Genomic DNA, 21,350 nt, shown 5'->3' with positions numbered 1-21,350 from the left:
TGAGAGGAGTTTTTTGGCACAGACACAAAAAAAGCAACTTTTCCCTCCTCTGTGTGTTTACATTGCTCTTTGGGAAGGCATGGAATGGATGTCAGGCAAACGGTGGTGTCAGCTGCTGGGCACTGCCAGGCTCTGCCCTCCCAGCACAGCTCGAGGAGTGGGATCAGATGCTGTGCAGCCAAGTAAACTCCTGAGCTGAAGGCCCCAGCAGTGAGTGCTCACTTCCACTCCAGTGCCTGGGGTGTTTCACCCCCGGGGGCTGGCAATAGTTATAGTCTGATGGGGGTTCTGGAGGGAGGGAAGGATCCTGGGATTCAGGTGCAGGCACTGGGAGTATGCCCAGGAAGAGGCTCTGCAGCTCAGGACTGTACTGTGCCACCACCCAAACAGTGCTGCAGGTGACTGCAAGTGAGGCTGGGGCAGATAAACCCCACAGGTATACTCACCTCAGTACCCTGGGGAGGTCCACGTTTGTGGACCCCTCTAGCAGCAACGTGCCGTGATTTCTCTGGGGCACAGAGGTGTGACAAAGACCTTTTGCCACCAGCATCACATTTAAAATACATATAGCAAATATGGATTTGTATCTAATACAAATGAAATAACACTCAAGTCTCCACTGCCTCTCCCCTGCCACTACAGGAACTTTAATTTTCACAAAGTATTTGGGATGATCAATAAAATAAGATAAAATCCCTGAACAGGCACCTGTCTTCATCTCTTCGTGGTTCTAGGCTCCTTGGCAACATTTAAAATTACAATCACATTTAAAATCAAAGCCACTGATTGCTGTCAACCTCAGTGATAAATACATGCAGATGTCTTCATCTCTTCGTGGTTCTAGGCTACTTGGCAAACATTTAAAATTAGAATCATGTTTAAAATCAAAGCCACTGATGGCTGTGAATCTCAGTGACAAATACATGCAGCATGTGAACCACCCAACCCCTGGTAAGTCCCCATCCCAGCCTGGACACTGCACTGAGCCCTGCAGGTAACAGAAAAAGGCTTTAGGAACAGGCTGCTCATCCCAGGAATTTGGTGCAAACAGGAGCTAAATCCCTGAGACAGGGGAAGGAAATAGTCACTCCCTGAGACATCTCTCACCATCCAACTCCTTCCAGGCTGGCAAGCAGGACCTGCCAGGCTGCTGACAGGAGGTTGCAGCTTTTAGACAGTCTGGGGAAGCTTTTGGGAAGAGGTTATCATGTGTGGAGAGGGTCCTGGGAAGAAGGAAGAGCTGGAGAGGCATTTTGTTTGTTTATTTCAGAATTTTTTCTCTGTGAGCAAGTGAAATGAGTTTTTATTCCTGGGTCCTGACTTACTCAGTGACAGCTACTGACTTTTTCCAGCTCTGTCCCTTTTGCTGTTCTCCCCAAGAACCTTGAGGAGCAAGGGAGAGATTGTTTAGAGCTATCACTCCTTTTTTTCTTTTTTTTTAAAAATATTTACATGTTTGGGAAATGCTGGGGTGGAAATGGCTTGGAAAAAATAATTGCTGGAAATAGGAAATCTTGGTAAATGTCCTATTTTTCAAGAAATCCACTGAAGTATTGATTTTCATTAACTTTATTCTTTTTTTAAATGGTTTCCTGTTAATTTCTTTTAACAGCAAAGTGGTTAATGTTTGTTGTTTTCATGAAAGAAAATTAAAAAATGGTCTATAAAATCCTTCCATGAACCTTCATTTTCTGTTTTGAATTCAAGCATTTCCCTGTATGGTGCCCTTAACTTTTTTGGGACTGTATAATAGTTCAAAGCCAAGTTTTGCCCTTCTACAGGCAGAGGTATGTAAAAGCAGATCAGGCATACAGGCTGTAGGGGCAGTTATAGAGTGAATAATTTAGCAAGTCTTACTATTAAACACACGTGTAGTGTCAGCCCTAAAAATACCATGGGCTGTCGCTGTGGGAAGGTGGAAAGACCCTGTGGCCAGGCACAGCAAGTAATCTGTGCTGGGTAAAACTCTTTCTACACCTTCCTCTCATGGTTTGTCTCTGCTGGCTGATGGTCTTTATGCTTTTTTTTCCACTGGTTTTCTCCAGTGAAGTTTTGGCAGGCGTGGGCCATGGTGAGAAGCAGTGGAGGGGTAGAGGAACCTAGAGAGATTCCACTGCAAACTCCTGAGTGTTGCAGCCTCCTGAACTGGGGATTTTGTTCTTCCTCTGTTCTATTCACAGTAAGAAATAGCATCACCTTAATTAATTGCAAACTCCTGCTCGGATGGTCTCAGATTAAAAAGTGGCTTATTTCTGCCTTGGATTTATCTTGTTTCTGTAACATAATAAGCTTAGATGAAACACTTCTAGCTCCACTGCTGGAGGTACCCCTGGGGTGGCTCCAGCTGCTGACACACTCAGTACTCATGCAGCTCTAGCAGTACATGCATTTGGTGATGAGGGCAGGCTGCTGTAAGGAGTACACTGAAGAGAAGAAAGGGTGATCCCACAGGGGACTGCAGTGCCTTTCCTACTTGTTTGGGTACTGATAGTCTTCTCAGGAAAAAGTTGTTTTTAACTCATGATAATGAGGTAACTATGACAGAGGTTTCTGAAGTGCCAGGAGCAAAGGCAAGCTGACCAAATTCTGTGACTCACTTCTTCCTGGGGCTGCTCAACTTGCTTTCCTAAAGACTCAATATCCTCCAGTGCTGTGTATCTTGTTGGCTTTGCTGTGACCACTGGAACAAACCCCTAAGTGCTCCTATGACACCCCAAAAACTAGCCCTGTGGTATTACCTGCAGCTGCCTGTCTGCACCCACGATTATGCAAAGCTCCTGCTGAGCTGCTGGATGCTTCTTTAGCATCTGCTCTATCCGGGTTTTTGGCTCTGCACCACCTCTGTTCAAAGCTGGCTGTTCTGGAAGGCAGGCTGCTTTAACTCACTCTTGCCAGCTGTCACCAGTGGAGATTCACTGCCTTTACCTAGGGGATTTTTTGCATCTAGAGCTCTTTCTCACAGTCACAAGAGTTGGTCCTTTCTTCACGTGCTGGCTTAGTCTCATCTGGAGAGCACTTAGGTTTGGGCAACATGCAAAGTAAGGCAAAAACACATATTTGTGCTTTTATAATTTACTGTAGAAATGATCCCTAACAAGAGATAACAATGATCAAAGGCCTGGCTTGTGATCTGTCTGGACTTTACAGCTTGTTCATGCCTATTTGAAGTATCCAGTGACTGCAGGAGTTAGACAGAATCTCACCTGGTTTACAACCCTCATCTCTGACAGTTCATCTTTAGAGATGTAATGATGGAACATGGTTTAAAAGGCTCGACCTTATGGACTGCTTTTTAACTGGTAAACCATGATGTTTTTGTCAGAGTCAGCAGCCACCTGTTCATACCTTTTGTGAGATGGTGGTGGAAGCCCATTTTGTTATCTCTGAAAGAAATCTGATGGTGATGCTCTTGCAGCAGCATTGCTCCTGAGTAGAACTGACCCTGGGTCCTCGATCACTGAAGTTGGTCTCAGCTTCTACACTTCCTGAATCTAAAATATTAAGAAATGGTGGCACCAGAAAGGGCCTTCCAGGTAAATGTTGGGAAGTTCTGTTGGGTGGGATACATTTCTGCTGCTGTGGAGGCAGCCTGTGCTCAGGGTAACACTGTGCTCAGGGATAGCTGTGCTGGAGCCATGTGACTGTGGCAGGCAGGTACCACTCCAGCTCAATCTCTCCCTGAATGCTTAATGCAAAATTCAAGGCCTATTTCATATTTAAATTCCTTGCCTTCCTAATTTGAAAGCCATTAAGTTTTGGCCTTTGCTTTTAAGCAGATGGATGCTCATCATTTACTTGTATGGTCCCTTTTTGTGCCACCGTGTCTGTTAGGTGCAGGAAAAAATTTGCATTAGTATTGAGGCAGATCAAAAGATTTTCTTTGCACATATACTGCAAATAATGTCTTTTTCTGGGAGAAGAAAAAAAAAAACCCAGCAGTCCTTTCCATATGGTTTGGGAGAAGATCATGGTTAGTGTTTTTTTAAAAAAACCTCCCCCCAATGCAGCATCATGTGGCTTCTACTCTAGCGTGGGGGTAGGAGTTAAATGCTTCCTAAAAGTTTGTTGATCTATGAAAAAACCCAAACCAGATGAAACACCCTACCCACCCAGAAAGATCACCCTAATTTATGGGAGCTCTAAAAGGTAGGAGGATGACAGACAGGGAGGAAGGTGATCAATTAAGACATTAAGCATTTTGCACCACATGGACGCATCTGCATGGCAGCCCAATAATAAGGCCATCAGCTCATTTTCAGGGGGCTGTTGCCTACTTCAACTCAATCCTCAGATCAAAGAGAAAATGTCTGCTTGCATTTTCTAATCAGAAAAGGGATGCTAATTTAGGTTCCTTAATGTGTGGTGGTAAGAGACTTCTTCAATTAACTGGATTCTATAGCTCAGAAAATAAAAAAGGGGGATACAAAGGGAGTCAGGCTGGAAAGGCAGAAGTTCTCATTAAATCAAAGGTCCAGTATTCATTACCTCCAGCATCTGGGGCTAAACACTGAACATGGAGATCATCAAAGGGGGTTTAATGGGTTAAATTGAGAATATAATCTAATTAAAATATTAGATACGAGTAAATAGCTCTTTGATATTCATCTGAAGGTTTCATTAAAATAGGTACTTGAGGTTTGTATTAAGGGAGGATTATCACTTTTAAGCAGAAACAACAAGTTGAGGTTCCCTAATCAGAAATGCTTCAAAGTGTTACCATTTGGTTTAAAAATAAAAGTAGAAAAGCATCAACTGGCAGAGCATGGAAACATTTACCCAGTCTGGCTTGATGGATGGTACCACAGGCATGCATGCTCTAGGAGGGGCAAATGCAGTTCCCAAAGGTGAGGAGAAAGGAGGCTGAGGCAGAGGATGGCCCTGCTCCAGAAGCTGCACTCCACACTTTGATATGCAAAACATTTCCCCTGCAACCTGACCCACACTCCACCCTCCACTGACTGACTTCCACCCTGCACTGGAAGACACTTCTTCCACCAGGTTTCCCCCAGAGATCATGTGTGTCACAGATTTCCACCTCTGAAGACTAACAGGCCACCAACAGGATGGAGAGCTTCCTATCTCTGAGGTGGGTCAGCAGGATTTTGAAGAAGGGAACACAACCTTTTTCCATGATGGACAGACAAAGTATGGGGATTAATTTTTCCCACATTAGGTTGGGAGCACGACTGGAGCTCCTGCAGGGTGTATTTCCATTTCCATGAGGAATGAGGCATCCTGAGGACTGTAGGAGCTAGGTCAAGCTCACCCAGGACTCTGTAGAATGAAAAGTGTAGGACTTTTCCAGCAAAGGACTTTTCCACCTCACCTTTCCATTGTTAGCCTCCTTTAAGGAGGCTGAAACTCTTTTTTTCCCCCCAAAGACTAATTCTTTCCTCCCACACAAAGGAGGAGCTAATAAATTGGATAAAGCAATTACACATAACTTTAGTGTTTTGTTTTTTTTTTATTTTAACTAGCCTATTTTCTAAGAGATTTTAGTATGTGTTCTTCAAAATTCCCTTCCTTTATGTTCTAATTTAATGTTTCATGTGTTGACTTAATTAATAATTTACTAAGTTAAAGAAATGGAACCATCATAAGCAACCCATCTGTTTGTTGTTATTTTTATAGATTTAATCTGTTAAAAGCTATTTCCTCTCAAACATGTAGCTCTCAATTATCCTTAGTTAATATGTTTTCTTACTGTTTCTGGCTAATAACAGATTGTCTGCATGATCAGCCAGTACTTGTTTTGAATTTTCTTGTCCCAGATGACAAAATTTCAAAATTTTGGTCTCGATGTGATGATTATTCACTAGTAGATAATGGAGTAACATCTGAAAATTGGCATTATACCATTACCAACTGCTGTGGTTGGTGCCCATTTTTGTTCTCTTTCTTGCAAGCAATGTATTATTTTGGGCTTTATTTCTGGACAGTTTGTCAAAGTATCCTCTGCCCTTCAAAAAGAAAAACATTGCCAGTATTAAGATAATCAAATAAAGCTGATGTTTATTTTTAATTTTGTGTAGATACACCCATATGTTGGGCATATCTAAAAATGATCCACCTGTGACAAGGCAACAGCTGAATAGTCTAAAAGATGCAACTGCAGGATCAGTTGATTTCAAAGAAAAATAACAACAGAAATGATAATATTTAAAATGCTGCATATGCAACTGTTTACACTTGAAAAAATAAGCTCTAGTAGAACTGATTCTAAAATTTAACATTGATTAAACTCAAGCTAGTCTATATTTCAATGGAAAGGTAAATCTCTATGTGATAGTCATAGTTCATAATTAAATAGTACAGACATTTTTGCCTTGAAGATATCCCTAATGGTTTCAAAATACCTATAAAATATGAAGGGTTCTGAAAGCAGCTACAACTTGCTTCTCCTTCTCGTGTCTGTTTTGCAAAGATTCCAAGGATGCAATTTGAGGTAATCTGTCTCCATTTAAAATCTGTGGTAGAACTCCTTCCTCCTTCACCTCTTCATCTGAGCGTCTTGCCATGAAAGTCTTTGGTCTAGGAATCTTCTTAGCATATTCAAGTGCCTAAAAACATGAAATTTGGGGTAACTGATTTAGAGAAAACAGCATCATAGGATCAGGTTGGAAAAGACCTCTAAGATCAGCAAGTCCAACCATCACCCAACACCACTATGACCACTAAACCTTGTTCCCAGGTGCCACATCTACATGTTTTTTGAACCCCTCCAGGGCTGGGGACTCCAGCACCTCCCTGGGCAGCCTGGGCCTCATCACTCTTGCAGGGAAGAAATTCTTCTTAACATCCAATCAAAACCTCCCCTGGAGCAGCTTCAGCCCAATTCCTCTTGTCCTATCACTCATTATTTGGGAGAAGAGAACAACACCCACCTCACTACAACCTCCTTTCAAGGAGTTGTAGAGAGGCAGAAGATCTCCCCTCAGCCTCCTCCTCTCCAGGCTAAACAACCCCAGTTCCCTCTGTTACACCCATGAATATTCTACTGTGACTGGAAATTTCTTTACCAGTAACACCCAATCTTCACAGGACCCACACATGCTATACTGAGAATATGAACAGCAGCACAAAATAAAACTAAATATCGACTTAGAAATATATTTCTAGAAATAAAACTAAATAAAGACTAAATATAGAGATGATATTGCCTGTAGAACTATGTAGGTTCTGTCTAATTGGGCTTAGGGTCTACTGCATGATAGGCTCAACTATTACAAATAAAAAGAGTGCTCAAGCTTTTGTTCTAGATCTGACATGTTTCACTGAAGCTGAGCAGGGCTATGAGGGAAGAGGAATGCAGAGCAGAGACACCTGTAAGAGTGCCCAGTGGTATGGAATGATGTGTGGAACCCAGAAAGCTGTCTTGCAGATGGAATGGAAATGGTATTACAGAAATCCTGAAACTGAGAGAGCCCTGGTTTAACCTGGGACATATTTCAGTGTCTGTGTTTCAGTTGCATGTATTTGGAAGCTACTCAAGTTCCTGTTTGTCACCTTGGAGAAATATCTGCCAGTGTGCTTTCAGCACCAGACAGGTGAGCCCCTGCAGAACCAACTGGATAAAATATGTGCTATTTCCAGAGCTTTATTACTTCCTGCTATAGGGAAAAGGTGCTCCCTTTGCTTATGTATGCCACTGTCATGTAGTCAGTCCTTGCTTGTTCAGGCTATTCTGAAGGGCAGTGAAGGCTAAAGTGATGTTGTATGGGCTTGAAAAATAAGACAAATTACTGTAGCTATGCAGCTGAAGTGAAAAGAGTTTGTGAGTGAGACTGACAGGCAGGTGGATAATAGACTAACAAGAGAATATCTGTGGTCCATTAGAGGAGTGCACTCTGCAGTAGTGTGGCCTCTGCTGCTCCTGAGGAGCAGAGGATGTGCTGCATGGTGTAACGTTCCTGGAGGGATCCCACTCTCCTCTATTCCCACCCATCCCCCAGGAAAACATCACTGGCTGTTTAAGCCAAGCTGAGCACTGGTAGTCTGGGTGGAGTGCTGCTCTGTTTCCACTTGGTGTAATCTCACAAAATGCAAGGCAGATGCATGGACTGCTGTTGGGGAAGAAATCAGCAACTCCTTGCAGACATCTACAGCCCCTGCCAGGATCCCATGAGAGCAGAAGTCCTTAGAGTCGTCAAAAGAAAACCACAACGGAGAAGCTGTTTTAGACTGCTGTGAGTTAAATGTATGCTTTGCTTTTCCCTTGTGCCAAGTCCAGAATCTCTCCCTGCATGCATTTTAAAGGGACAATTCTTACCTTCTGTCTGGACACTGAAGATGTGACCTGGGGTTTTGTGGGTAGCCTCTGAACCAAAGCGATGCTCTTCATATTGTGCTCCTGAATTTGCTTTGCATACTCCTTTTGCTGCTTTAACTTTTCTTTCTGACAAAAGGCAAAAAAAAAGTGTATGGTTAATCAAATATCTTGGTGGATCCATCAATGAAACATTTCTTCCACTTAAGAGTCTTCCATTTAGACCTCTGTTGCTGTTTAACCTGGCTATGCTATTGATCATTCCACAGCAGAACACAACAGGAAATCCTGATAAATGGCACAGCTTTTTTAGTCACTTCACTTTTAAGAGCTTTTTCTAGGACTGTATTGAGGATAGAGCTCAAAAGAAATGCAACAGGTTCATCTTTATTCTGAATGTTTCATTATCAGCAGAGAACAGGTCAAATGATACCAGTTCATCAGATACTTGTTGTGAACACACTGTCTCCATTTCAATATCCAGCAATTTTCTTCTTGTGTTTACACAACAACTTCTTTTACTTCCACTTTGAAGGCTGGGCAAACCTCCTACACTGGGAATGACAATGGAACTCAATCATGAGTGTGTATTACTGATATGCAATTAGCCCTGTTGAGTTCTGTGAACTACTCCCTGTTTCTGGAACTACAAAATTAGAGGGTTAGAACTATCCACAATACAGTTGTCTCTCACCTAAATCTCCCCTTAGGATCTCAAGCTAGACCTAGACAGAATGGAGATAAAGTACCAGACAAATCAGAGTTGCTTCTCAGCAGTGATTTTTTTGCCATTCTCCCCTTCCTAAGTTCACCTGAAAGGCAGACCATGTAATAAGGACCACTTACTTTCTCTTTGACTGCTTCATAGTCAGGTCCAAGGCCTCCAAGCTTCACATTCAGATTTATGTGGGGCTTTGAGTTATATGGCTGAAAAACAAACAGCACTGACACATTTTCCTTTACATGATCTTACAGAGAGCATCATTAAAGCAAGTCTTGTAGTGGACACCCAAGATAAGAGGAGGATTCAACTTGCAGTCTTAGTCTTATCTCTAGCATGTCTCATTTTAAGGATTGTAAGTGACCAAAAAAAAAAGAGTTCCTTGCACAAGGCAAATTAAACTGTATTTCCTTTGAATCTAGGTGGGTAATTGCCAATCATCCAAATCACAAAGCAATAATTTCTCAGTCAAAAATGATCTATTGTGAGCTTTATTGTTAAACAGGTTAAAGTGACCCAGTTGACTGTTATTAGAATGACTCCAAAGAAACTGTTATAAGAGAAGTAGATGAAAGTTACCTGATTTTGGTAGTTAAAAAAATAGGCAAATGTTATTAGTGATAATAACCTTTCTTTGTTCTCAAAACTGCAATGGAAAATTGTTCACAGCAGTTGAAAAATACATGTCTTGTAAAGTTTTTGCTGTGCTGCAAGTGCAGAGGGAAGACAGCAGATGAGTGATGGATGATGCCATTTCAATACTTCATGACATTCATACAGACACCCCAATACTTCCAGAATCTTTTTAATCTCTTTCAAGAACACTAGATTAACTGTTAGAAGTGGACTATGCTTTAAAAACTTGTCACTGGAAACTCATTATGATCAGCCCTGTAGTAATTTGTATCACAGAGTAATGCAGAAATCCTAAGAAGTTTCTTTAGGCAAATAAAATGTGTATTTCTTCAGAGGGCATGTTCATGTTGAACTCAACTGCAGACAAGCTGATTCTATGGACTGGATTTTCTATTTGATGTTTCTCTGTGTCAGTTCCCCCTAATCTTTTGTGATATGCTTACACCTAACTTTTAATGTAAGGTACTATGAAGATATAATCATTTAGCTGTTTCCAAACAGGGTTTTCTCACTTCATGTGGTGAGTATGACTGCATTTATTTCTTAGGAAAAGATGGATTTTTCTGTGACACATAAGCAGTCTTATTCTCTGTGGCATTCCTCACATATGAAGCGTGAGAAAGCTACTGAAAATATGGGGCAGAAACAATGGTTTCAACTCAGGGGAACAGAAAGGGAAGGAAATCTGCCCTTCAGTTACTATCATAATCCAGCTAATTCTTCTTAGAGGCATTCAAGCAGCAACACACAAACTGCCTCCTAGATGAAACACATCAGTAATTATTCCAGCTTAGTTTGTCTGCCTTGAGACTTGGAGCTAACTTCTTAAACATTTAATTTGTCATGGACACACAGAGATATCTCTGTGCTGTTCCACTGCATCTGTGTTAACTGGTTACTGCAGGAGACTGGACACACAGAAGAAACAAAAAGAGCCAGGTTTTAATAAGGACCAAAATGGGATCATCAGGAGACTTGCAATGCTGTTTATACCATTAGTTTTACAAATCCTCTAAGTTTGTGGTTGTTCAGTTTGATTCCCTTGGAAACCAGAAGATTTGAATTGGACAGCAAATGAGCATGACCAGGATAATGGTTTGCTCAGATCTGAGGACTGGCTACCTGCTGCTTTACACAAATAGCTTTATTCTAAATCATTTTATCACTGGATAACTTAAAGGACAAACATTGCTCTGTGTGTTCTTAGAGCTAATCAAGACTGAAAGGGACACAGGGAGAGGTGGTGAACTGCCTTGCTCTTTAGCCTAAAATGATTTTAGTGTCTGTTTCCTTGGTTTTGAATGCTCTGGGCAAGTCAGTGTCTGTCAGTGTGCTCTCTGTAGCAATGGAATATTTCTCAGTCCCTCTTCTTTTGTTTGTTTGTTTGGGTTTTTTTTTAAGACCTTTAGCTTATTAAGGAAAAACTGTTACATTTCTGTTTCTCCCTTTGAGTAAAACTGCCTAACCCACCTCTATTTGCTTACCTTCTTGCTGACTTTAGGCTGGTTTTGCTTTCCCATTTGCATGACATATCCTTCTGAGCTGCTTTGCATTATGTTCACTGGATCTCCTTCACTGCTCTCTGGATCTGCCTCTGAACCACCTTCTACCTGGGGGATTATATGTGGAAGCAGGCTGAACAAGTGCCTGTCAGTGAAGTGAGCTTCTGCCACACGAGTGGTTTCTTGGTGATGTTGCTCCATCGATTGTGTGAGCTGGGAGGTTGTACAAGGGGCTGCTGGTGAACTGTGAACAGAAGACTGAGAAGGCCTCAAAAAAAAACAAGAGGGGGAAAAATAAGAATCTTTATCTGTATGCAGCAGATATCTCAACAAGCAGTTTGTACACAGAGTGATTCTTGCTCATGGAACATACTGGGAAGAGGAGGATGGAAAAAGAGGTGTTTCACAGTGACTGCCTTTCCTTTACCCAACTGTATGGAAACTCTTTAAAATAAATGGAAATATTATAGATGGGGAAACTTCCAGCCTGACACAGAGCTTGCTTAGGCCAGTGAAAACTGCCTTGAAATGGCTTTGGATTGGGCCTGCTGAGTACTGAAAGTATTGTCTATATGACATAAAACCTTCATTTTTATCAAGGCAGGTGAAACTCTATATAGCTGAGGATTTTCATGCCCTTCCCCAAATGTAGTGAGCCTGGACAGGCACTGGAATGACTCTGGATTGTCACCCTGCAAGGCAAGTTTTGATACAGCTCTGTGCAGGTGCAGTACAGTTGGGTTTATGCACAGTGCTCTTTGCTACCTATTTTTTAAAATTCACCTTCTAGCCTTTCAGAAGGAAGCTTTGAATTGTGAAAAACTCTATGTGCAAGAGAGCCTGAAGTGCAGAACTGTCTTTTCCCAACACCATATTTAAAAATCAATAGTTAAAATGAGTCTTAAGTTTGTAGTAATCTATAGTGGCAACTTTGTAGCAAAATAATTTTATACTTTGGATTTTAAAACATTTATATTTTTTCTGGGCATTGTAGTATGATGACAATACTGTTTCATCACTTATATCCTTACCATAAACTATGGACAGCATAGTTCTGATACCTTTTATCTGCATAGATCTGTCTTTTGCAATCCTGGAGTGATACTTGGTCCTTTGGCAGTTCTTGAAAACTGGCATTAAAAGCAGATGAAATATTCCTCTGGTTTGGATCTGCTGGGCCACTGGTACTGTCATCTCTTCCAAAAAGCTGCACAGTGACACGGTTGTACAAATGTTGCTGGTCCTGTGGAAGTCCATGTGAAGAATCATGCTGATATTTCTTGTCCTCCTTGCTGGTATATGCTGGTGATACATAAATTTTACCCAGCAGAGGTTGTAATGTTGGATGAAGAGGATAGGTAGGTGTGGCAAAATCCTGATTAAGAAAATGTCTTGAATTTGATAAGTTATTTAAGCAAGTAGCTGAATTTGCTGCTGTATTAGTGTCAGGGCCAAGAGAAGGATTTGCATATGGCCATTTCTGCAGTGTGCTGCTGTTGTCTTGCTCCACTGCCTGCATGGGAACAGCCTGAAACTCTGGTATTTGGTGATGCCAAGACTTTGGTTCTGCAGGTCTTCCTGGTGTTTGTTGGCTGTCATTCCTTGGGGAAGGTCTCCCTTTGAGATTCTGGTTGGGTTTTATTTTATTTCTCTGAGATGACTTGTTTTGGTGACCCTAAAACAAGTTATCAAAAGTAGAGGTGCATTTCAGTGATTGCTATTTTATATTTTCATTAAGAACAACAAGTGTAGGGGTAAGTCTGCTTGTCACAATGTCTTTCATGTAGTTATTTCTTAGAACTCTAAAAATTAACCCATTAACTGATGCTTTGACTAGAAGGCAACATGTGACAGAATCACATGGTAGGGGTTGGAAGGAACCTCTGGACATCATCTGTTCTATGATTCCAATTCAGGACAATATTGTTATTTCAGACAGCCCTTAAATAGCTGTGCAGGTTACAGTGAAGCTGAGCTCTGGACATGTACTTGGAACATGTGTTGATGTGGTAATTTGAACAGTTACCTGAACAGGCTGGAGTGCCTCATCATCTGTCCCTTTACAAACCAGGGATGTATGGAGCCAGCCACCCCTGTTGAAGGTACACCCACAACTAGAAAAGGGTTATAGCAACATTTTATTGCCTTATTATGAACAAATATCATGATGGAAAGTAGTTTCAGAAATGAGCTCTTGGTAGAGAATGAAGTGTAAAAGGAGAAGCACCTGTGTCCTGCAGTTTAGTATGGTATTGAGAACAGCCTGTCTTTGCTGCTTGTGTCTACCCCTGACTTGGTAACCTATGCTCATGGTTATAGCAGGTGGTGGCCTGGCTACACTTAACCCAAAATTAAAATATGTCAGAACCCCTAGTCAAGAACAGAAGCACAGATGCTATTCAGGTGTTACACAGACAATGCAAAATACTCCATCAAAACTTTGCTTAATGGGCCTGAGTCAAATTCTGAAGCAGAACACTATAAAAATGGTTAATTTTTAATAGTTACTTCATAACTAAGAAATAATGCTGTGGTAAATATGGAATGAAGGAGTTGTATCTGAATGAGGTGAAAAAAGAGCTGCCCTTCAATGCACAAGACTACCTGTTTCGAATGCTGTGGACAAGTGGCAGCTCACTGGCAACCATCTGGGGAGAATATTTTTTAAAAAACTCAATTCTTGTTTTTTATCCTGTAATGAAAGTAAACTGCTAAGTTTCAGGAAAAGATGGCCATGTACACACTGTTGGACTGGCTCACAGTAGAAACAGACTGATATGAGTGATTTAAATGCTTTCATTTCTAAAGCAAGTGCTCCTCCCTGCCCTGTATTCTGCAAAACATTATCCAAATGATAAGAATTTAAGAAATTGAGCACACCAGGACTACTGTCTTGAGCTAACCTGACTAAATGTGGAGTTTATTTAAGATCTGTCAGTTTTCAATTACAGCATCAGGAGTTACCTGCTTTGAGGAAGGACACAGCTTTCCTTCTAGGGAACACATGAATCCATTCTCAGTCCATTTAATCCTTCTCGGTGCTAAAATCCTCCATTTCATCCTCCTGTCTCTCCAGGGTTCTTTTGTTAGCAACACTTGCAATCACTACATAGCATATGCACTCAGAATAACTGCTTAATGGTAGGTATTAAATCCACATATAGAGCAGGATGTTTGGGTGAAAGCTTTAGCACTGGGGAAGCCTGACTCCTGGTGCCAAGATGATGATTTGTTAGCACAACCTCTGCTGTAACAATTAATGTTCTGGCCTACTGTGTGGCTGGTGGAAAGCACAAACTGCTGCCAAACTGAGGCCAGGCCAATGTTTTCCTATTTAAATGGGATGAGCAGCCCTGTAAAATACCTTCTACCTTTTGAAATTCCATATATATGAAGCACATCTCTCACGATGAACAGCAGCATAAAATCTCATTTGTCCTTCACAGAAGTGCAGCTTGCAGTGAACAGCAGGGAATGTAAACAGTCTGCCTGAATTACTTCAAATATGTGTAACACAGGGAGAGTAACAAGGTTTGCCAATAAAAATTCGAGTTGCCTTGAAGTTCTGGTTCTGAAGTTCTTGTTTTTTCATCAGTGGTGATAACCTGGTCTCTTTTTTATTAGATTTATATGTACAGAGGAGGTCAATGCAACTTCTGCTTCTATCATTTTCTGTTTTCTAATAACCCTTTGATATTCACAGGGATTTTAGGGGACAACCAACCCCTAACATTCTGTGATTCTGTGACAAGTAATGCAACAGTAGTTAGGGTCTAGCTCAGAACCCTCATGAATTATCAAACATGACCATGTACTCATTCATGCTTTTGCATTATTATCAAGAAAATAATGTCCTTAATAGATAACATTCTTTGAGCTCAGGATTTCTTGGGATTTGGGATCTATTTTGATTTAAAATCATACAGTAAATAAAGCAGCATATGCATTACATTTTGGTGATTATCTACTGATATATATACAAGGATTTATTATCAGCTTTTATATATATTAATTTTTTAATATATATCAATTATGTTCTATTAAAAAGGAACCTTGAGCTGCTGTGCTTTCAGGTGCCACTTGTCTTCAGGCTCCATTTTCACAGTCTGGAATGGCAGGACACTCTGAAGGGGTTCCTCATCAACACTTTTAGCATCAGCAACCTGAAAACCAAGAATATTTATGGCTACATACATTGGGGAAAGACTGAGAAAAAAATTTGCTTTTGAACTTTTTGTTTATACCTGTGTTGTCCCAAAGTATCCTGTTAATTACTATAGCAAGTGTGTGATTAGGCAGTCTCACTGTAGAGGCTACAGCTAATTATGGTCTGGACTCATGCTTGTGGTAGAAGCATCTATGCACCACATCTGTAGAGCAACACTGGCACTGAGAAGATATTTGTGGCCAAGAGAATTGTTAACTGAAAGTCCTAATGGTGACATCAGGGAGGAGGTGTTACATCCTTCTGGGGAGCTGAGCCTCTCACCTCTGGGGGTGAGGGATTAGGACAACTAGGAAAAGGCAGGTAGGGCTTATTGCTGAGTTTTCTGGTGATATTGTTGCTCTAAATGGTGACACGGATTCTATTGGTTGTGACTAGAAAAGTTTACAAATTAAAAGTTACCACACAGGTTTCCTGAACTGTGGCTAGAGAGAGCTTTGCAGTCAGCAGGATGTTTTTGGTGGAACCAACAGCCTCAGTGTATTGATAGTTTGCTGGGCAGGTAAAGCATACTTCTACATTATCTCTTTGAAAGAGGAACAGGACACAACCTCTGCCAGCATTTTTTTGTGAACTATTCTATTAATACCAATCAAATTGAGAAAATGATCAAATGAAATTGCATTTTGAGAATCATAAGCTGTGTAATGCCTATTCTGTTAAATTGAGGCCCATAATTGCTTCTCTACTGAAAAGATACAACAAAGACAGCAATCATGGCATGTCATTATCCCAGACTAGAAAACCGGCCTTTGCAGGGAGGACTTCAAAGGCTTGTGGTTCTCGAATTGCATTTGGCTGCTATTGTTGGAGAGAGGGCAATCTTGATTAGGTGTTTACACTGAGGTAAGGCGCAGTGCACAGAGAGTCTGAGTGCCTTGGTCTAGAGCCATTAAAAAATTGTACATTATGTTCCTTGCTTTGAAGTAAGGGGCTTGTAGGTAGGAAAAGCAACTCCTAGTGAGTACAGCTGAGCTAGAGCAGGCCACTACTGCTCCCTCTTTCTTTCTTTTTCTCCCTCTCTCTCTAAGAAATGCATCATCGGGTTCTTAAAGAATCAGGCAACACTGCAAAGAACTTGATGCTTTATAAATGACTTTAAAAATTAGTAAATACACAGATCAACACACGTTTATGGTATGTTTTGGTACATGCAGTCTGTATGCACAGAGGCAACAGCTGTAAATCTTGCAAGAATGAGGCTGCAAAGATTTTACCTCATGTTATGTCAGCTGAAAAAAGATTTAGGTAAAGGACTTCAGTGTAAATGCTACTTCATTACCACACTACCTGACAGCCAACAGTGAACATATTAAAAGCAGCTTCGATATCCTGCCAAGCTCAAAATAATCAGTTTAGGGGAAAAAACAGTGTTCAGGACATGTTTGGTCGCTCCAGCAGAAGACATGTGGCTTGTTTGCTTCTTCTCATACTTGGTGTTTTGGCCCTTTTGATATGCTTATCCAGGTGAGGTGACTAAAGCTGGCTCATGGGCCAGCTCTCCTCAACAAGATGCTTCCACCACACCTTTTTTCAACCCCTCCAACAAGATGGAGTAATGGATGCCTCGATGAAGAAGAGGGGAGGTAAGTCCTTCTTCCTGTGCCTGTCCACAGCAACCACAAAGTTAGCTGGTCATGTTGTGGCTCTATCAGCTTGTCAAGGAAAGAAACACACCTTTCTACACACATGCTGCCTGGCTCCTGCTATGTCACAGCTCTGCTGTCCCCATGGCTACTTCAGTGAGGTAACCTTAGAACATATCCCTGATTTTAAGAGATTTTTTGTTTTTATTTTTACATAGCTTTGAACAGTGTCTAGGCAATGAAGTCCTGATCCCTGCCTCCAGTGCTTACATCTGAAACATTTCCAGAATTCCCCAAATAGTAAACATAATCATATCAACACAGCTTTAATTAGCATCAATCTACACTAATTATTTTTACCATCAACCAAATTATAACCGAAAAAAACAAGTGCTCTTAATAGCTCTGCTAGAAAAAAAAGACTTGTCCATCATTACACTCCTTGTAATGTAGTCAGCAGATGCCCTCTAATGTTGTGTCAACTGTTCATTAGCCTTGGTAAATGTGTCACTTGAAGCAGAAAGTCTCTGTAGTTTTGCAAGTTAAGAATTTTCTATGCTACAACTCATGGAGTGATTCAATGACTCCCACCTTCCCATTATGCATAATAACTAGCAAGTAAAAGCAACAAACTCATGTATAATCGTTCATTAGGAACTGTAATTACATTTCCACTTAATCCTGAGGACAAGTTGTCTGCCATTTTTCAGCCAATAAGAAAGCTAGGCCCTTCAAATCCAAGTACTGGACGTGACTGGTGGCTCCTGACTGATGTCAAACAACATTTGGCCTGGCTGAGAATGCTCCTAAGGGGCAAGGGTTGTCTGACCACCCAAATCTAACACATATTTCTTGGATACTGCCACATGTGTGGCCCTAAACCACAGGAACAAGCAAGAGTGTGCATGGCCCTTCCTAGCAGTGTGACCACAATGTGTTTTCTGGTTTTTAAACTCAGTTATAAACTTCCCAGACACTTTTTTGTTATGATCAATGAGGGTAGAAAAAGACTAAGCCCATTTCTTTAAAGCCAAATGATGACATCAAGGTTTCCTACTGCAGATCAAAAATTGTGAGTGTTCTGGATATTAGAAGCAATTTCTATTTGGTGCCTTGGGCAAAACTTGGAACATGCTTTTAGCAGAGTTGTCCAAGCAGGGGAAAAATCAGAGGCAGCAAAAAAGGAACCACTGATAAGGTGCAACATAGATCCCATAGAAGGAAGACAGCCCTTCTTTAGCATCAAGATTAAAACTAGTGAGAGAGCATCCCTGTGACCTGCTTCATAGCCAAGAATATATATAGCTTAATGAGGCTGTAACAAGGCCATCACTGGGGATATGAGTAACTCAGGACTTGCCAGTTCTTCTGTAAAGGGTGAACAACATCCTCACTGGGAATCAGAAGTAATTAGATTGTAAATCTACCAACTTTCTCTGCAAATCTGATCATGAGCTATTCCATTGTTACAGTAGAGAGTCCTCAGTTTGTGTCCATTAAAAACCATGTGGAAGTTACCTACCTGTACTTGAAGAGCTTCTTGCTTTTTACTGTGCAACTGAAGGTAGGAATTCATCTTCTCTGAATGGAATCCTAAAGTCTGTTTATTTTTTTCCACAAAGTTTTTTTTTTCTCTTTTTGGTCGATCTTGTTGAATCTGAAGAGAAAAAGCACTGCCATATGTACTGGGACTACCTTTGAGATGACAGCCATCTGCAGATTCCTTCCCTTTGGTATGTAGCCTGAAAGGTTCATTGCTGGCCACAGCATTTGGTAATTCTGTACCAAGCTCTGAGAATGGATCCTGTGACCTGACCTCCAGGTGATTCTTTTCTTCTGGGAAGCCACAGGAAAGGAGGTAAAATGCATCCATGCTGCTTCTTCCAGCAACTCCACAAGCTTTTTCTGCCTCAGAAAATTCTGCTACCTCTTTTGTATTCTTCCAGTTAGGATTGTACCTTAGGCTGAAATATTTGTCCACAGATTGTTGTTTCCTATTTAAAAAAGAAACACAAAGCTATTTATGTATAAATTATATGAATTCTATATTATTTCACTGTGCAATCTGAGAAATGTTCTGCAGCTTTGGTTGGGCATAAGAGGAGCTATGGCAGGAGTAAGGAGCATGGGAGTAAAAAGCTTTTAACACTGTTTTTCTTAACTGGATCTGCAGTACAGTCCTGGTTTCTTGGGCACTGACAAATGCTGAGCCTTTGAGTGACATTCACTTACAGGCACTGAAATCTGGTCGACTCTTCAACTCCTGTTAACAGAAACGTACCCCTCTGCTGGATTCCCCAAACTGTGGCAGAGGTGATTATATTACCATTTCCATATATTATTTAGGCATCCTTTCTAACTAAGTTACATGCCTATGCCTATATTTCAAGTGGCTCCTAATCAAGAAATAAATCTCTTTCTCTGGCAATGCTTTTCATTTCAGACAGGCATCCAGTGTTCTCCAGATTAGATGATCTACACTGGTGAAAACATTATTATTCCGAGTTGTCCTACACCGCAGGTAAACAGAAATAGGTGACCATATATTTGAAATGAGTACAGAAATATGTGCTATAATTGCAGTGATTCAGATAACACAGTATAATGCTAAAGAGTTCTATTGTGCTGAAATGTGTGCACAGCAGCTCAATTGTAGGATGCAGGCCAGGTCACCGCAGGGGAACAAAACGAGTGTGAAGAGCTCCTTCATCTCTAATCATCCGCAGACAAAAAGTGCACCTTTTATTCCTCCCCCCAACTCGATACAAAGGTTAGATGGACTCTGTACTCATCAGCAGAAGTGTTGTATGTAGACAACAGATGCAGGGTTTCCTCTTCAAATTCCGAGGTTAGTAATGGATGTAGAGAGGGGGTTTCATATGTATATGCTGTGATATTTGCTCTGGTTAATGGACTATATTTGAGTACTTACTAGGCTAAGTTCAAACAAAATAAAATTAAATTTCCATTTAATGAAGAGCCTCACATTCACCACAGTATTCAGTCAAAAAATTACTAAAAATTAGAGCATGTTTCTAGTACAATTAACATCATTTGCACTCACAATAAAATATTCAATAACTGGCCATTTTGCCTGTTGAGGATGCGAATAAAAGTATGCTATTAATCATTTAGCCTTCATTTGTTTGCCATTTTATTTTAAGTAGACAATTAAATTGAAACTGCACATTATTATTACTTCAGGTTTAATTTAATCCCTTTAAACTTGAGAATTATTCCCAATTTATACAGCATTAAATCTTTTATGTGCACGACAGCAAATTCAATTTTATTTCATGCAGCAAGTTAATGCTTTCTAAAGAACGTTTCTAAAGGTGACAGTAACCCTGGAAATTTTGAGATTTATGAAAGCCTTAAGGACAAAACTTAAGCCCTCTGGTCTTGAAGATGTCAAGTGTTAAAACCTTTAAAGTGTTGAAGTTTTAAACTCATCTCCTAAACCCCTAAGCCTTACCTGCCATTACCATCATCCTTTTGTGTTGTATTTGTGTGTTGATTTGTGTCATACTCGGCTCCTTCTTGTTCTTCTAAAATCGTCTCCTCCAAGCTGTCTTCTTCCAAGCTGTCCCTCTCCAGCTCCTCAGAATACACTCCCACCAGCTCCTCATGTTGGTGAATCCTCTGCTGGAGTTGTAACTGATACTGTGCCTCCCGCACAAGGCTTTCCCAGTCAGACTCTAGGGAGTCCTGAAGACCTGAGGCAAAGCCCCCTTCATTTACAGACGGCCTTTTCCAGTTGGCAGGGTGGAATTCTGGTTGCAGAGGAACATTTTTTTTACTCATGTTGCAAGTGTGTGGAGAAGGAACTGAAATGTACTTCGGATGTGAAGAATTCATTCTCTGTTTTGCACTGATGCCCTGTGTTTGAAAACAAGAGAGTAAACATGAAAAGGTTTTTCACTCTAATGATTGTATTTGTTAAAAACTGGAATTTGGGTTAGTATCACTGGCTTAGGCTCAGAATTTGACCTTCTATAGTTAGAACAATTCTTCACTCTCATCTGATAGACTGATTTCCCTTTAAGCAGTTAATAACACCAGATGCACGACGTGCTGCTATGAAATCTACCTTTAAGTATTAGTGATAACAAAGCCCATCAGGGAGAAACAGCTTATGGAGAAGAAAAATGAAGCCAAGACAAAGCAACAAAATTTTGTGTTAATTTTTGAGAGGTGAGAGAAATTTTATGTGTTCTCTTTATTCAACTTCATTCTATCCCGACGTGTAAGCTCCCAACAAGAGGCTGTCTGTGACAGGGAAGCACACAGTGAAAGCAACAGGGACACTTCGTAAGGAACAGTTTCCTTCCATCTGACCGCATTTAAACCTTCCCAAATCGTTTGCAGGGCAGACACCCGCGGGGCCGAGCGCCCGGCAGCGCAGCAGAGCCCG

The 21,350-nt window shown here is 40.9% G+C and overlaps 1 protein-coding gene across 1 annotated transcript; it reads right to left on the bottom strand.

The window, feature by feature from the left end:
* Positions 1–6,356: 6,356 nt before the first annotated feature.
* Positions 6,357–20,794, bottom strand: LOC103781350 (chromosome unknown open reading frame, human C11orf63). The gene is made up of 8 exons (XM_008949064.1): positions 20,412–20,794; positions 18,459–18,930; positions 15,178–15,288; positions 12,157–12,800; positions 11,108–11,393; positions 9,113–9,193; positions 8,270–8,395; positions 6,357–6,560 (listed from the first exon to the last, which is right to left on the bottom strand). The coding sequence occupies exons 1-8, from the start codon at positions 20,792–20,794 to the stop codon at positions 6,357–6,359; spliced, it is 2,307 nt and encodes a 768-aa protein (XP_008947312.1).
* Positions 20,795–21,350: the final 556 nt, after the last annotated feature.

The sequence above is a fragment of the Merops nubicus genome, unplaced genomic scaffold (assembly GCF_000691845.1).
Source record: "Merops nubicus isolate BGI_N331 unplaced genomic scaffold, ASM69184v1 scaffold18261, whole genome shotgun sequence".
Lineage (NCBI taxonomy): Eukaryota > Metazoa > Chordata > Aves > Coraciiformes > Meropidae > Merops > Merops nubicus.
This window is presented reverse-complemented; position numbering and strand designations above follow the sequence as displayed.

Coding starts and splice junctions, on each gene's coding strand:
- LOC103781350 (XM_008949064.1), bottom strand. CDS start 20,794: ATGAATTCTTCACATCCGAAGTACATTTCAGTTCCTTCTCCACACACT. Junction 9,194..11,107: donor AGCCTAAAGTCAGCAAGAAG/GTAAGCAAATAG, acceptor TTTGTTTTTCAG/CCATATAACTCAAAGCCCCA. Junction 8,396..9,112: donor ATGAAGCAGTCAAAGAGAAA/GTAAGTGGTCCT, acceptor GCCTTTTGTCAG/AAAGAAAAGTTAAAGCAGCA.